The sequence below is a fragment of the Epinephelus moara genome, chromosome 10, assembly GCF_006386435.1.
Source record: "Epinephelus moara isolate mb chromosome 10, YSFRI_EMoa_1.0, whole genome shotgun sequence".
NCBI classification, from domain to species: Eukaryota; Metazoa; Chordata; class Actinopteri; order Perciformes; family Serranidae; genus Epinephelus; species Epinephelus moara.
The window spans coordinates 1,981,294-1,998,710 of NC_065515.1; the positions used below are offsets into that span (position 1 = coordinate 1,981,294).

Sequence of the window (17,417 nt, forward strand, 5' to 3'; positions counted from 1 at the left end):
CAGCTGCAGCCCTTCTGGCCAGCCGGTACCTGTCTGCTGCTTCGGGAGACCCCTGGGCCAGTCAGACACGAAAGGCCTCCTTCTTCAGCCTGACGGCCTCCCTCACCACTGGTGTCCACCAGCGGGTTCTTCGGTTGCCGCCCCGACAGGCACCAACAATCTTCTGACCACAGCTCCTAGCAGCCGCCTCCACAATGGAGGCTTTGAATAAGGCCCACTCAGACTCCATGTCCCCACCCTCCCCCGGGATGCACAAGAAATTCTCCCGGAGGTGGGAGTTAAAGACCCGATGGACAGGGTCCTCCGCCAGACGTTCCCAGTTCACCCTCACTACACGTTTGGGTTTACCAGGTCTGTCCGGCAGCCTCCCCCGCCATCTGATCCAACTCACCACCAGGTGGTGATCAGTTGACAGCTCTGCTCCTCTCTTCACTCGAGTGTCCAAGACACACGGCCGCAGATCTGCTGATACGACCACAAAGTCAATCATTGATCTTAGGCCTAGGGTGTTCTGGTACCAGGTACACTTTTGAGCCTCCTTGTGTTCGAACATGGTGTTCGTTATGGTCAGTCCATGGCTCGCACAGAAGTCCAATAACAAAGCACCACTCGGGTTCAGATCAGGCAGGCCATTCCTCCCAATCACCCCCCTCCAGGTTTCTCCTTCATTGCCCACGTGAGCGTTGAAGTCCCCCAGGAGAACTATGGAGTCCCCAGTCGGCACCCCTTGCAGGACGCCGGCAAGAGACTCCAAGAAGGCCGGGTACTCCGCACTGCCGTTCGGTGCATAAGCACAGACAACAGTCAGAGACCTTCTCTTTGCGACCTGAAGTCGCATTGAGGTGACCCTCTCGTTCTCCGGGGAGAACCCCAACACAGCGGCTCTCAGCTGGGGGCTTGTGAGTTATCTCTGTGGGTGGTGGGCCCACAGTCTGCACTCAGAAATCTTTCTCCAGATTCAGTAGTGTCTTCTTAGTTTCACTTCCATCTGATGTCGGCAGTAGGAGGACAGTAGGCTCACCTCGTGGCCCTCCTGTTTACTGCTGGGGGCTGACGAGGACCCTCCGTTGTAACATGGATAGAGCTGTGTGTGAACGTAGCTATCCATGAATGTTCAGTGTCCGAACTTGACTGGTTAAATCCATTTATCAGCAGTGATGGCTTCATGAAAGAGGAAAAAACAAAGAAAGAGAACAGAAGCAGAAGAAGAGAGGAGGAGGGAAACACCTCAGTGTCCAGACCTCTGACTCAGAGACAGAGTTCACCAGCAGAGTCTGTTCACACACTCAGATGAGGAATATTCAGGTACATAGTAGTGAAACTAATATTTTAGTCAAATCAGATCTTCAGCTTTGGTTATTGTCACATTATCAAACTGTAATTGGTCATCATTAGCTGTTAGATAAGCAGATTGATTTTTCACCTCATAAGTCATGACACACCGCTCTCCCCGACATGAAGAAAAAAACACTGTTAAAAACAAAAAGTATTGTATTGATATTGTTATTGATTCTGATCCTGTTGGTATCAGTTCAAAACCACATTTTGTGGAATCGCCCGCCCCTAACTTTTACTGGTAACAGTATTTTCACAGTGTGGTATTTGTACTTTTCCTTCAGTACAGGATGTGAGGACTTCCTGCGTCACTGCTGCTGACACATTTACAGCGTCACAAACGTTTTGTCATTGCTGGATGTTTGGTTTTCTTTTGACGTCAGCACTGAGGAAACTTTGACTTTAAGTTTATCAACAGTACGTCAGTTCGGGCCAGATGGTGTAACGACCAAGTACCATATATCGATATGATTTCAATGAAGATATAAATTTAACATGTTTATATTGATATAGGATCAAGCTGCACTAATGACACATACCAGTGTTCATCTCTTCTCTGTCACTCCGCACAGCTCTGCCCCCTCACTCACAAGTTCTCCACCAGCACCTTTTAGAGCCGTAGCCTGACATGCACCTCCTACACGTCCTGGTGACTAAACCATTTCCCTCAGTGGAAACAAAGCTTTGATTTACTTTAATTTCACTGGTCGCGGGAGGACCAGGCTGAGCAAAGCACCCCAGATGTCCCTCTCCTCAGCGACGCTTTCAAGCTCCTCCTGGATGCCCCCGAGGTGTTCCCAGGCCAGATGAGATGTATAATCCCTCCAGTGTGTTCTGGGTCTGCCCCGGAGCCTCCTACCAGTGGGACGTGCCCAAAACACCTCTAACAGGAGGCGCCCAGGAGGATCCTGATCAGATGTTGAACCAGCTCAACTGACCCCTTAAAATGTGAAGGAGCAGCGGCTCTACTCCGAGCTCCCTCCAGATGTCTACCCAGAGCTCATGACCATAGGTGAGGGTTGGGACGGAGATGGACCAGGAAATCGAAAGCTTTGCCTTCCAGCTCAGCTCTAGTCACTGGCCGGACCAAATATGAAGTATGGACTGTGCCTGGAGAGGTGCAAGTGTGCCTCCTGAGGTGCCCCTGAGCAAACACCCATCCATGGGCAGCCCCTTCACTCGATGTCTCTCCATTTAATGCATGTATGTGTGTGTATGACAACAGAATGAAAAAATTTCCCCTCGAGGATTAATAAAGTATTTCCTCTTCATCTTAAATGCCTTACATCCTGCAGGGTAATTTCATCTATAATTAATAATATAATACATTCATTCATTCATTCATCTTCTAACCGCTTCATCCTCTTGAGGGTCGCGGGGGGGGGCTGGAGCCTATCCCAGCTGACATCGGGCGAGAGGCAGGGTACACCCTGGACAGGTCGCCAGACTATCACAGGGCTGACACATAGAGACAAACAACCATTCACGCTCACATTCACACCTACGGACAATTTAGAGTTATCAATTAACCTAGTCCCCAATCTGCATGTCTTTGGACTGTGGGAGGAAGCCGGAGTGCCCGGAGAGAACCCACGCTGACACGGGGAGAACATGCAAACTCCGCACAGAAGGGCTCCCACACCCGGGATCGAACCGGCAACCCTCTTGCTGTGAGGCGACAGTGCTAACCACCACACCACCGCGCCGCCCATATAATATAATACATCATCATTTATTATTTGATTATATTTTGTATTATTAATCTACGTTTTCAAAGTAACTGAAGCAGACAAACACAGGTCGTTGAGTAAGAGGTACAAATCCCAAATCATCCCAAAATGCCGACATACTTGTTTCAGTGTTTTAAGAGTATTTCTAACAATAAAATGATCTTTTATTTCCTGTGGTGACATTGCATTATTTATGAGAGGCACGGTCGAAAAGAGCGGGCTCACATCCTTTTCTTTTCTTTTTCCAAAAAAAGTAGAATTAGGGTCGTTTTTAACCGGTTCAGTGATGTTTCTAATCTGTGAAGCTCAGTGATAATACATTAGGAAGGACTGAGGAACGTTTCAGTCTAAAGCAGCGGAAGACCTCAGTGATCTGTCTGGAACTTATTTCCACACCTTTTAGGCCTCTGACGTCAGAGTCTTTAATTTTAAGGGTAAATAAGATACTAGAGTGCATCACAAAAGCATCAGACTTGTTCCTTCAGAGGTCCGGGCTAAGCCCCCAAAGTCCTCAGGTCCTAGAAACACCGTGTTTCAGATGATCCACAACATGAAACTGGAGCCTGTTGTGATGTCAGATGTTACTATAGCTGCTGAGAGCTGCCTGGAAAACAGACGATCGTGTTGTCGCTTTAAATGTGAGCTGATGTAAATGTTGGCATCAACCTCCTGCTGCTGAGCGCTGATTTCAACAGTTGGAACATTTAAAGTTCTGTTAAAGTCACGAAGCTCTGAACATCTCCAGCGTCACTGCTGACAGTTCATAACATTTGTTTCTAAAATGCAGTCATCTCTGCAGCGTCTGTCCTCGTCCAGGTCACCTCCACATCTCTGATTTTCCCTCTCTTATCAGCGTGCTGTGACCTTTGACCTCCTCACTGTTGGTTTCTGTAAAGTCTGATATTAATGAAGTGAAGCTTGTTTCCTCCGTCGACCTCCCCTCTGTGTGTTTGTGTTGTTGTTGTGTTTGTATGGAGGGATTTTCTCTCATTTCTCTGGTCTCTGTCTCCCCCTGCCTGTCTCTCTGCTGCTCTGCTTCCTGTCTGTCTCTCTGCTGAGACTCAGTCTGAACGTTTGGGTGATCGCTGTCCTCCTCTCTCTGAACGTAGGACGGGGAGCTTCCTGTTCTTCACAGCTCGTCAGCTGGGGGACTTTTGAGTCTGACATCAGGTGGAAGTGCCGTTGTTTTGGTCCAGTTTCTCTCCTGAAAGGCTGCAGGTGGACGCTGTACAAACGTCCAGCCGACCAACAGTCAGACGTTCACAGGTCTTTAGCTCAGTGGTTCTTAAAGTGGGCACGAAAGATCTGTTCAAAGATTTGTTTTAAATAACACTTATAGATATACAGCCAAAATATAAATATATATATTATTTGATTTTAACATTATTGCACAGATTAAAGACACTGACACAACAAAATGTGTCTAACCAGGAGTGCAACAAGCAGTAAAGTGCAGAATGACATACAAAGTAAATACAGACGGCAAATAGAATAAAGTAAATAATAATACATGTAATAAACAGCAAAGCATATGAGCATATATAGAGTAAGATATGTAGAGTATGAGCAGTATGATCATGTGCAGCAGTTACAGCAGGCAGTGCAGGTGTGAGTACAAGTTATGCTGATTAAATTAAATACTTTGTTTTGTTGTGTTTTCAGACATCAAAATGTAATGAATAAGTACACAACCACAATTTACAGTTAGGCTGCATCTGATCACAGCTAATCTTTCCTTCTCTTGACTTTTTCAGCTGTTAGACATATCCACTGTCAGAGGAGGTGATGGAGAAATGTATAATCCTGAGGTGAAGGGTTTAAATTAACCATAATAATAATGATAATAATGATAATAATAAAAAATAATAATGATAATAATGATAATACTACTAATAGACATCACTGACTCTCAAAGTCTTAAGGCGGTGAGTTCCAAAAAGAATTGTAAGTCCAGTCCTGAGGATATTTCCTGAAGCAGGGTTCCTGTGGATCCTTAAAAGTCTTTAAAATGTAAAATCTCAAAATAATTGATAACATCTATTTTACACCTCCAGGCTGGCGATAGCTATGACCATCCATCCGTACGTACATCTCATTGTCCTGAACACGATATCTCGAGAGCACCTCAAGGGAATTTCTTCCAACTTGGCACAAACGTTCTCTGGCCTCAAGGATGAACTGGTTAAATTTTGGGAGTCAAGGTCACTGTGACCTTGTCCATCACATTCTCGTGAACACTGTATCGTAATTTTTGAAATATGGCACAAACATCCACTTGAACTCAAGGATGAACTTATTAGTCTTTGGTGGTCAAAGGTCAAGGTCACTGTGACCTTGTGTTCCTCTCATTCTCATGAACTCAATATCTGAAGAAGGCCTTTAGGGAAAGGTCAAAGGTCATTGTGGCCCCACAAAGCATGTTTTTGTCCATAACTGAAGAATTCATTCACTAATTCTGACCAAACTTGACACAAATGTCTAACAGGATAAAATAATGAAGGTCAAAAGGTCAAAGGTCAGCTTGACTGTGACATCATCATGTTTTAACGTCATATCTCAGGAACAGAAGGGGAGACATTTGGTCAGATACTGAATTGGTGACTCTAATCTTGAAACTGTGCTGATTGTATAGATCTTCTGTGTGTGAAGCATCCATGTTTTCACTGACATGGATGGAGACTGTCAGAGACACTGGACTGGTGGGCGGAGTCATACAACCACAGGGTGGACTGGTGGGCGGAGTCATACAACCATGGGGCGGTGATTTTAAACATGTTTTTTTCTCTTTGTGTGTGAGTATTTTTCCACAGTCCAGTTTGGAGTTCTTTTCCTTTGACTTTCAGACATTATGAGCCATTTTTAGCATTTCAGAATCATTTCTGTGAAACACTATAAAAAGCCTTCGGTTGGTGTTTCATCGACTTTGCAGCTGTGGGATATTGATAATGTAAATAAGCTCCAGTGTATTAAACAGTTTTGTTTTTTTCTTACCTAAGAAGTCCGTTTGAGATGATCAGCTTTCTTTCCTTAACTAAGGAAAAATAATACCTTAAATAAAGTCCGTATCAGAAGAACTTAAGATGCTTCAGTCTGATGTGGTTTGTGTTTTTCAATGACGTCTGTCTCTAGTCTTTAGCTCTGACTGTAATGTGACACTGTTATTTAACCTTAACCGTCTCTCCAGGACCCTCTGGATCCCGGTCGCTGCGTGATGGTGATCCGTTCCCTGGTTCCCGACGGTTCAGCAGAGCGTCACGGCGGTTTGCTTCCCGGAGACCAGCTGGTGTCAGTCAACCAGACCCAGTTGGACCTGCTCACGCTGGGCCAGGCCGTGGAGGTCCTGAAGTCTGCCCCACCCGGTACAGTCCGCCTGGGCATCCGCAAGCCTCTGGTGGTGGTACGTCTGCGCCTCGTGGTTTTTGATGAATTAATGTTTCTGCAGCTGCAGCTTCGTGTGTGGATGAGAGTCTGATGTGTTTGTGCAGGTGGAGGGAGTCGAGAGGAGCAGCCAGGTGTGTCTCAACAACACAGAGCTACCTGTAGCAAAGGTAACACAGCAACACAATACACGTCTCTACATTGTGCAGTGAAATGGTTAGTGGCTTCTCCAGTAATGTGCTTAAAATACAAATTTAAAATGCATATTTACAACTGAAAAAACATAAACAGCAAACATTAGATTTTCTGTGCAAAATGAAATATGAAATGTAGTGAAGAAAATATGTTAAATATGGTGCAAATAAAGGGATGTGGGACGCAGTGGGGGTGATCGTCAGCAACATCAGAGGTGTCGTCTGTCAGAAGTCTCGGCAGCGTCAGCGTTCAGGATGTTTGGTAATCCTCCTGTCCTTTGGTCTGTTATGGGGCGTCAGTTTAAAGGAGGACTGTGGCATTTTATTTTGCTCAATAACGCACTGCGCCGCACCAGACCAATAAACACTCCGGCCCGTAGGTGATGTAATGGGAGTTGCTTGTCTGAAAGAAAAATGACAGCTGGTTGGTAAGAAACAATTAAAAATATTTAAGGCGAGAAATAGGCAGGACAGTAACAGAATCTTGGTTTGTATTTGATCAGCACTGCCTGTTTTTACCGTTTGATCAGAGTCTGGTCTGAGAGAGATAGATAGATAGATAGATAGATAGATAGATAGAGAGAGAGAGAGAGAGAGAGAGAGAGAGNTAAAGCAAACGTTGAAGAAGAGTTCACTTGCAAGATAAATGTGACACTTTCTAATGTCACAATGGAGGGACAACTACGCAGGTTGATTTTAGCGCTGCTCATCGTGGACTATATTGCTGTCATTGTTCATTTTAGTCAAACCATACAGTTTGAAAACGAGGCGCGGCTCCAACTACCCATGTGGTAGCAGCTAGATGGCGTATCAGTGCAGCATGGGTGGTTGTCTTTGCCTTGACGCTGACCAGGTGTTGTTTAAATGACAGTGTTCATGATGTTTGGTTTGCCTCTTTGTTGTTGACGTGGAACATTGATGTTACGATCTTGTCAATACTGAGCTTGAGGCGCCATTTCTTCAGGTATGAAGACAGGATGTTCATGTCTTCAGAGAGGCCCCCTTTTACTGCTTCCCAGGATGGGTAGCCGTAGCCGTACTTCCTTGATTGCGTTGCAGGTAGGTCGTAGATAGATGTTGAGGTGCCAGCACTGAGCCCTGCGGGACACCAAGGTTTTGTTCATGTTTTAGGAACATTTGAGTGTTTGCAAGCCTAAATACTTAGAGCAATAAAGTTCAATTGAAATACGAAATAATCTCAAATAAATTTCCACTTACTAGGTTTTTTAGGGCTTTCTGCTGCCTGTTACATTCTTCATCAAAACCAGCTCGGTTTGTCCTCGTCTGAATCGAAGGGTTAAGGATGGACGGTGTCGTCTGCTGTAACTCTGCTGTGATTTTGGGCTTTAAGAAGTTCATATCTGACACCAGAGACTGGTAACCTCTCTCTCTCTCTCTCTGAGATGTTAATCAAGTCACTCCAGACTAATTGGACCATTAAGATTTTCTGCTCTTCCACATCATTCACTCCCTTCTCCTCCTCCTCCTCCTCCTTCCACCCTCTTCCCTCCGTCTCTCCTCAACTTCAGCAGTTAAATCTCTCCTCTCTCGTTCTTTATCTCGGCCCTCTTAACTCATTTCACCTCAGTTTGTTTTATTGGTGCAGATATCAGAGGAACAGCGCTGCCAAGACATTTCACTATCAAGAAAAATAAATAGAGAAATAAGCAGATGTAAATAAATATGTGGATCGTGACAGGAATGGAGTTCAGACTGGATTTATGTCTCTGCTGTGGAACAACACGACACAAAAAACTGATGGAAGAAAACCTGATGAGACAAATTCTTCACAGTCCCGATAATTACAGGTCATATTTAAAACTTTTTTATGTTTGTTTGTAACATGGCCTCTTTTAAGTTTTTACAGAAAGATGCAAAGAAAAGAGTCAGTACAGAGAGTAGACGTTGTTAACGGAGGTTGTCAGTACATTTTCTTGGATGTAACTATACAACCAATAAATGTACTTTACTGTTGTGACCTAAACAGAATTGATACAGTCGACCTGAAATACTGAAGTTTCGAGCCTGATATCAATATCTGAGACATTAGAAAATAAGAGAAATATGATTTATCAGCCAATATGAAACAATGCTTATTTTTCAGCGTGAACTCACAAAACGATTAATTTGATAAGTCCTATTTGGATCCATTAAATTTGGTTTGTTAAACATTGTGGCCTTGCGTACATGGAGTGGGGTTTTCCATCTGTCCGTCTTATTCTCATGAACACAATATCTCAAGAACACCTTGAGGGAATTTTCCTTAAATTTGGCACAAACGTTCACTTGGACTCAAGAATGAACTGATTAGAGTTTGATTGTCAAAGGCCCCTGTGACCTTGCATCTGTCTCATTTTCTTTTACGGGACAGCTCAAGACCACCTGGAGGGAATTTTTTCAAATTTGGCACAAACATTCACTTGGGCTTACTGATCTGATTTTGGTGGTCAGAGGTCAGAGTTCAAGGTCACTGTGATCTTGTCCATCGCATTCTCATGAACACAATATCTGTAGAACACCTGGAAGGAATTTCCTCAAATTTGGCACAAACAACCATTTGGACTCAAGAATGACCTGATCAGAATTTGGTTGCCAAAGATGAAAGGTCAAGGTCACTGTGACCTCCCAAATCATGTTTTTAGCGATTTAGAGCTCATATGCTAATTATGACAAAGGTTCACACAAATGTTGTGAGATAGGATAAAACAGAGTAAAATGATGAAGTGATGGCAGCTTGAGGGAATTTCTTCAAATTTGGCACAAACATTCACGTAGACTCAATGATCAACTGATTAGAATTTGGTGGTCAAAGGTCAAGATGACTGTGACCTTGTCTGTCTCATTTTTGTGAAAATTATATCTCAAAAACACCATGACAGAAGTTCTTTAAATTCGGCACAAACGTTCACTTGGATATAAATAAACTGATTGGATTTCGGTGATAAAAGACCAGGCTCAGTGTGACCTTGCATCTGTCTCTTTCTCATGAACATATCTCAAAAACACCTTACGGTAATTTCTAATAAATTTAGCACGAACATTCACTGGGACTGAAGAATAAACTAACTTGAATTTTGTGGTTGAAGGTCAAAGGTCACTGTGACCTCATTATGTTCTGCATAGAATGTATTACGAGATTAAACTCGTAATTTTAGGAGAGAAAAAAAACAAATCAATCAATCAATTTTATTTATAAAGCTCAATATCACAAATCACAATTTGCCTCAGAGGCTTTACAGCATACGACATCCCTCTGTCCTTAGGACCCTCGATAAATAGCTGATAGTAACCAGTAGCCAGTAGACGGGCAGGCAGAGGATCAACGTCTGATCAGTTATGAGATAAGGATCAATATTTTTTGCCGATCATATGAGACACAACAGACAGATGTTGAGGTTAACACACCAAACGTGAATCAGTCACTATGATGAGCGCAGATTAAAACACCAGAGCTGAAGACCCTACTGCCAGTTCCCGGTGTGTCGGTCAGCTCCAGCAGCACCACAGAGAGAGTTATGTTTAAGAACAGGACTGTGTGTCGGCGTCAGCTCCTGATCCCCGCTGCTTTCAGGCAGCCTCAGGACGCAGAAGCAGAAGGTAGCCTTTATGAATGTGAACACACTGAAGATGATAACTCACAGCAGCACCCAGATGTGCTGATCACTGGCGGCACCCTTCTATAATGTAGTCTGTATATGACACAACAACCTTCAGGGGATACTTCTCTAGCGGCGCACTGGCTGAAGTGGAGCGGTGTAGATAAATAAAAAGTGAAAACACTGAATAGTTTCCGGGTGGTAACGTGTTACGTGACATTGTAAATGTAATAATATCACCTGACATCTTGTAGGTAACAGGTTATATTACTTTAGCATTGCTGAAACATATATTACTGTCCCCACAAACGCTGTCTGTACACACGTTGTGGCTTTTTATACCGTGTGACCGACTTTGCGATTTTAACCTGTGACTTTTTTTCTCCTAAAATTACAACTTTAATCTCGTAATATTTGGACTTTATTCTCGAAGTCTAAATTCTTTTTGTCTTAATCACGGCCCTGATCCCCCTTCGTACTCTGTCCTTGTTGGCAACAGTTTAAAAAAAGAAGCCAGCACTGAGAAAAAAACAAACGCCATGTGGACACAGGCCTTTAGTTGCCTTATAAATGGACACACGGTGCAGCTCTTTGCACCAGTTCTTCTTCTTGACTCATGGCTGAACTTTCCAGAAATCTTTTTGTGATATCCTGCTCACAGACGGATGGACATACAGAGAGACGAGTGGACGGACAGACGGGACTGAAACAGGATGTTTGTGTTGGGGATAAATCAGTGTATCATCGGCAGTTGCGATGAGCGCACTTCTCTTGAGGAAGTCACTTTGTCTTTCCGTCTTTTTTCTCTCCTTTTGTTTCACCTCACCTCTGTCGTCTCTCCTCCTTCACCTCCTCCTTTACCTCTTTCCTCTCTCATCTCTCCTCTTTCATCTCCTCCTTTCTTTCACCTTCCTTCACCCTCTCCCTCTCTCCTTAATCTCTCCTCTCCCTCCTCTCTGTCTCTGTGAGGCTGCTGACTCAGCAGGATGGCTGGATGGTATAAAGTGCTCTATCAGCTCAACCAGCAGCATCTCTCTCTTAAGTGAGTCGGGGGGGGGGGGGTGGGCTGGGGGGTTGGGGGGTACTCTGAGGACACTTTGGTCCTCCAGCGTCGGTACACCCAGTACTGCAGTACTCACAGGAAATACTCCTGCAGTACTGTTGAGGACAGGAGGTCCTCCACAGCTCTGCTCTCTGATATCAGAATATTCACACGTAAATAAAACCTCTCTGTAGTTTATGGTCACAGCGTTACTGTGAAAGTGGAATCATCGGTGTGTTTTTGGAAAAGCGAACAGCTGTGAAATGTGGAAATGTAAAAAAGAATATGATGAGTTTTTGCTTCTGCGTCCAGAAATCTGCAACAAACGTGGTTTCAGTCAACAGATTTTTGTTATTAGAATCCCTCAGAACATGTTGAGGATATCAACACGGCTGTTTGTTCTGAGAGAGATTATTAATCTCAAACAGGACTCCTGGAATTATTTTTGTGATTACATCTTTGCATTTCTGTCTTTATTACTCAGTACAGCAGTCTCATCGTGTTCTCTCCAGTTATTAAGATCCTTATCTCAAAGATACAGATCTGAACAAGCTGAGAGCGCAGGATGACAATGTGTGTGGTGTTAATTTGGGTGTGCACATTATTATCTCGTGAGTTATTATGTGTTTTATATGAATATCTTGAGGGCATGCGTTATCTTATGCACACAAGACAACGCAGTAAATTAAATGTGCAACATAACATTTTTTGTGCAGCATGAATTCAGGGTTTCTGTGGATCCTTCAAAGGCATTGATTTCATTTATCTAAAAATAAGGCCTTAACTGGTATTAAAACACCTTAAATTCATATTTTTAAAAAAGTAATGGCTAACATCTTTTTTTTTTTTTTTCGAAAATAATTTACACAGTGCCTCTCACATTAATGTCAGCTAGCTGTCACCGTACCCCGACGACACAGGAAGTGCATATTCAATGAAAATTGACTTTTTAAGTAAGATTTCTCAATATGGCGTGACCAGTACGAGGTCACGTTTTCAAGGCTCGGCGTATTTTATGCTAAAAGATTTTTAAGCTCGACACACTTATGATCGAGGTAGTGGAACCCCACCTGCAGAGAGAGAAACACAAAATCAACAAAAAAACCTCCAACAGTTCCAGATGTGTTCGTCTGTGTTACAGTGAGCCTCGTAACTATGGCGGTCTGTGTTTTTGTTTTTCTTCCTTCAGCTGTGTAAAGTTGGTCTTAAATTTCTTTCTGAGTGAAATTAAAACGTGTTTAAAGTCTTAAATCTGAACCTGATGCTGTAGGAACTCTGGATTTATGCAAAACGAAGTTTATGTTCCACATCTTTGTGTAAAAAAGATGAAAGTCTTCTGCTGTCTCTTATTGCACTCTACTGTCTCCTGCTGTCTTCTGTTGTCTCCTGCTGCACTCTACTGTGTCACTCTCTGTCCTCCTGCAGTATCTGCAGCCGTCCTCTGCGCTGCTGCCGTTTTATTTCCTGTTTTATATGCAGCCCATTTGGCTGAAGAGGGTTTTTCACAGCCCACAGGTCTCTGATGGGTTTCCATAAAGACAGCCGGGTCGGCGCTGTCACTTCACCGCCGGATCGTTCTCTGTCACGCCAGCCCCGCTGACCAGAGAGAGACCCCCGTTACACATCCACACCTCGTTAACTTTTAGAGGTCATATGTAGAAGAGTGCTGCTGCTGTAGTTACAGGCTGCGATCACATTATTCTGATCTTCTCTGTGCAGATAAAGAGCTGCAGCGAGTCACAGGTCACACCCATTCAGACGTGAATAACAAGAGAAAAGACAACAAGCTTTACAGTCAGCAAACAGCAGAGAGCTGTCACACAACACAGTGACACCAACCATCAACTTTTATTCTGCTGTTGTAAAAGAAACGTCTGTTACTGAGCTCACTTCAACTCTTTTACTGTTCACTTTATTGATTGTTACACACTCTGGACAGGTTTCTGATTTCAGCTGAACAGACGAGGACGTGGGGTTGACTCAGCTCACCTGATTTATGTCGACATGTAAAGTCTTATGCACGTTTCTGGAAGGCTCCTGACAAACACACAGGTCTGAAAAATAAAAATCAACGCATCATCAGTAATTGGTGCTTATTGGTGTATTCCAAATACCTCAGTTTAAACTGTGACAGAAACTGAACAACATTAAAAGGATGAATCGTTGAACACGTTTTTCATAAATGACCAGTTGTAGACATTTATAAAAGAAGCAGAAACAAACAGACCTGCTGATTTTAAACACTGAATAAAGACGTCTCATGTCACAAATCAGTGTTTCCTCTGTGCTTCCTGGGCTGGTTGGAGACGGCCACGAGCCCAGCATCTGCTCATGTGCGCTCACCTCGCCTATCCCAGCTGACACTGGGTGAGAGGCAGGGTTCACCCTGGACAGGTCACCAGACTATCACAGGGCTGACACATAGAGACAGACAACCATTCACACTCACATTCACACCTTCGGACAATAAAGGCCCGTACACATACCGCGTCTTTAACTGCCTGGAAAAAAACGAGGTCAGGTTGAGGCATCTGAGGTTGCTGAGCAACCTTAACAAGCATCAGAGAGCCTGTTTTTTTTTTTAGATATTTTTTGGGGCATTTTGCCTTTAATGGATAGGACAGCCAACTGTGAAAGGGGGAGAGAGAGAGAGGGGATGACATGCAGCAAAGGGCCACAGGCTGGATTTGAACCCGGGCCGCTGCGGCAACAGCCTTGTACATGGGGCGCCTGCTCTATCCACTAAGCCACCAACGCCCATCATACAGCCTGTTTACCTGAAATCCTGAGAGCAGAGCTGATCTTCTTCCAGGAGCTGTTTATAAGTGTGTAGGCCTATCGTCTGTGGGACAGATGTAAACCTCTGGGTAGCCCTGCACTAACATGATCAACTTCTCCGTGTTTATCGGACTCAATATTTACAGAAGAAGGGAAAGATATCTGTCGGCTGTGATTGGTTGTTCCTCGTCACATGACATGCGGTGAACACTGCTGCGTTCCATTCAGAGGCGGCTGCAGAGCGGGGTGGATGCTCGTGTGAGAGGCAGCCGTCGTGTTGGCTGATGAAATGTTTATGCACAGAGACTTTGCACACTGAGTCAGATTCATTTTATTATTTCTTTGTTGCAAAATTTCTTCTGTGCAGAGTTTGCATGTTCTCCCTGTGTCAGCGTGGGTTTCCTCCAGGTGCTCCAGCTTCCTCCCACAGTCCAAAGACATGCAGGTTAATTGATGACTCTAAATTGTCCGTAGGTGTGAATGTGAGTGTGAATGGTTGTCTGTCTCTATGTGTCAGCCCTGTGATAGTCTGGTGACCTGTCCAGGGTGAACCCTGCCTCTCACCCAGTGTCAGCTGGGATAGGCGAGGTGAGCGCACATGAGCAGATGCTGGGCTCGTGGCCGTCTCCAACCAGCCAAGGAAGCACAGAGGAAACACTGATTTGTGACATGAGACGTCTTTATTCAGTGTTTAAAATCAGCAGGTCTGTTTGTTTCTGCTTCTTTTATAAATGTCTACAACTGGTCATTTATGAAAAACGTGTTCAACGATTCATCCTTTTAATGTTGTTCAGTTTCTGTCACAGTTTAAACTGAGAACCAATTACTGATGATGTGTTGATTTTTATTTTTCAGACCTGTGTGTTTGTCAGGAGCCTTCCAGAAATGTGCATAAGACTTTACATGTCGACATAAATTTTTGTTTTTTTTGCAGAAGAAATTTAGGTTTTAATCGTGCTCAGGCCCAAAACTGCCGAAATGTTTCAGGCTGGGGTCGGGCTTGGACAGAAACTGTGCAGGGATGTTTTTTGGCCCAATCAGAGCTCTAACTTGAGCTTGATCGATTGATAACTTGGCGTGCAAAGGCCTTTAGTCTCAGCTGTAGTTCAGATGTCATTTACACCTCCAGATGTGATCTAACTGGTCCGATCATAAGTTTCTCCTGATCCAGATCAGCAGGTGGAGATCTGAAACATCTTTATCACCACTTATCACTGATCAACATTTTAATTGATTGAACCGTAGATGCCACTGCAGTGAGTCCAGATCCCAACATGAAGCAGCACGCTGAGACTCTGCAGAGAGAGCGAGCAACTCGTCATCCCAACTGTCCTCATCGTCTAATGGCAAAGATATTAAATGACAACGTCTTTAAATCTTATGAATATGAGGCCAGGCAGTCACAGCCAATACACATCAGTCTGCAGAACATCCTGTTAGCGTTATGAGCTCTCTGCTGCTGCCGCCGTCTGCTCCTCACCTCCATTATATGGTCCTGATGGGCCGGCTTCCCAGGCCCAAATTAAAAGAAGAGGAACAGAGTCCTTGACGATGAGGCCTCGTCGATGGAAATTAGCCTAAGTGTTGTCATTAATATTTCCCGGCGCGGGCTAATGTCTGCATCGTAATGTTAAGAACAGGATATCCCCTCAGTATCTGCTGAGGAAGGCTCTTTGGGGAGTTGGAGAAAACCTTTATGTGTTCAGAGATGAAGGCTAATGTTCAAAGTAAGTCAAGTTTTAGATTTAGTGTCAGCTGCGGTTTTTCAGTTTCTTCACTGAGGAGATGACAGCTCGAAGCTCCTGGGTCCTACAGCCTGCCGAGTCCTCTCAGTTACCTCACAGCCAGCTTGTCCAAAAAAACATAAAAACCAACATCCAGCGTACTGATGGAGCCGTCTGGATGAGTCACAGTATGGGTTTGTTTTCATCTTTTTGGCTTTTCCCCAGTTTACTTCTCAAATCTCTCTGGCTGCGTATCAAAGTGAGTCTCAGATTTAATTTAAAGTATTTGTAAAAAGAAGAGAAGAGCCTCTCCTGCACGCAGGCTCGATGTTTGACATGTTGCTGTGTGTCCTTACTAAACACAATATATTGTATCTATGGACTGTGGAAACACCAGCCTGAGTCCTGGAGTTGATCTTTCTGCTTCATATTCAAAACGAGCTGTTCAGCAACTTCAGCTCGTTCAGGATGCTGCTGCTCAGGTCCTGACAGAAACCAGGAGCTATGACCACATTACTTCAGTTCTAAAATCCTTACACTGGTTACCTGTCACTCAGAGAACTGATTTTAAAATCCCCTGCTTGTGTATAAATCACTCTCTGGCTCAGCACCCAAATATATGTCTGTACAGTAGCAGTTCAGACCCTGAGGACATCTGAGGCCGGCCGACTGACCGTCCCAAGAGTCACAACTAAACGTGGCGAAGCAGCGTTTTGTTTTCACACAGCACAAACCTGGAACAACCTGCCACATGACATCAGACAGCCCCGACTGCAAACTTATTTTTAAACTCCATTTAAAATCATTTAAAATCATCTTTTTTAACTTTTGCTCATTTTAATAGTGATTTTTTTAAATTGTAAATCATTTGGTAATGTTTTTTTTTCCTTTTATCTCTTTACTCTTTTATTGCAAATCTGTGTCCTTTATTATGTTTTGAATGTTATTGGTCTGTAAACCACGTAGAGTTTCTCTGCCGTATGAAATGTGCCGTACAAATAAAGCTGCCTCGCTTATTTGTCTCATACTTTAGATTTTAGAAAAGTACAACCCCAATTCCAAAAAAGTAAATAAAACCAGAATGAAATGATTTGCAAATCATTTTAGTTTCCAGTGAAAAACACACGAGCTCTCATCATATTAAATGACTGGTATTAACTGTGTTTTCCAGTTCCATCAGGAAGTGAACAAACTGCCGAAACTTGATTTTGAGGTTGAGTTGTTTAAAACGTGATTTAATAAATTTTATCACGTTTGTGTTTCAGGGTTTCTATGACAGCTCCGTCCTGCCTGAACACTTCCTTCAAGAAGAGGAGGAGGAAGAGGAGGAGCCAGAGCTGATCCTGGACGGAGGTCTACCTCGATATACCTCCTCCTCTCTGACCTCTGACCTCCTGCCTGTGGAGGAGGGCAGAGAGATGGCTGTGGACGAGGAGCTGGAGGTGGAGGAAGAGAAGGCAGAGGAGGAGAAGGAGGAGGTGAAGATGCCAGAGAAAGTGGAGGAGGGTGTGGGCTCCCTCCCCAGGAGACCTCCCCCGTCATGGGAGGAGTGGAAGCTCAGCTCCATGGGCCGGACCAGAGGAGCAGAGGAGGTGAGGGTGTGGAGCGATGTCTTACCTGCAGAGAGAGCCGGGCCGTTT

The 17,417-nt window shown here is 44.0% G+C and overlaps 1 protein-coding gene across 3 annotated transcripts in view; it reads left to right on the forward strand.

The window, feature by feature from the left end:
* The window catches only part of patj (PATJ crumbs cell polarity complex component), a 214,196-nt gene that overhangs the window by 61,105 nt on the left and 135,674 nt on the right, over positions 1 to 17,417 (forward strand). For all 3 annotated transcript variants that reach the window (XM_050055557.1, XM_050055559.1, XM_050055558.1), the window contains exons 19-21: positions 6,250 to 6,462; positions 6,551 to 6,613; positions 17,043 to 17,369. In XM_050055557.1, the coding sequence (XP_049911514.1) occupies positions 6,250 to 6,462; positions 6,551 to 6,613; positions 17,043 to 17,369 (603 nt within the window). The remainder of the gene's footprint in view (positions 1 to 6,249; positions 6,463 to 6,550; positions 6,614 to 17,042; positions 17,370 to 17,417) is intronic.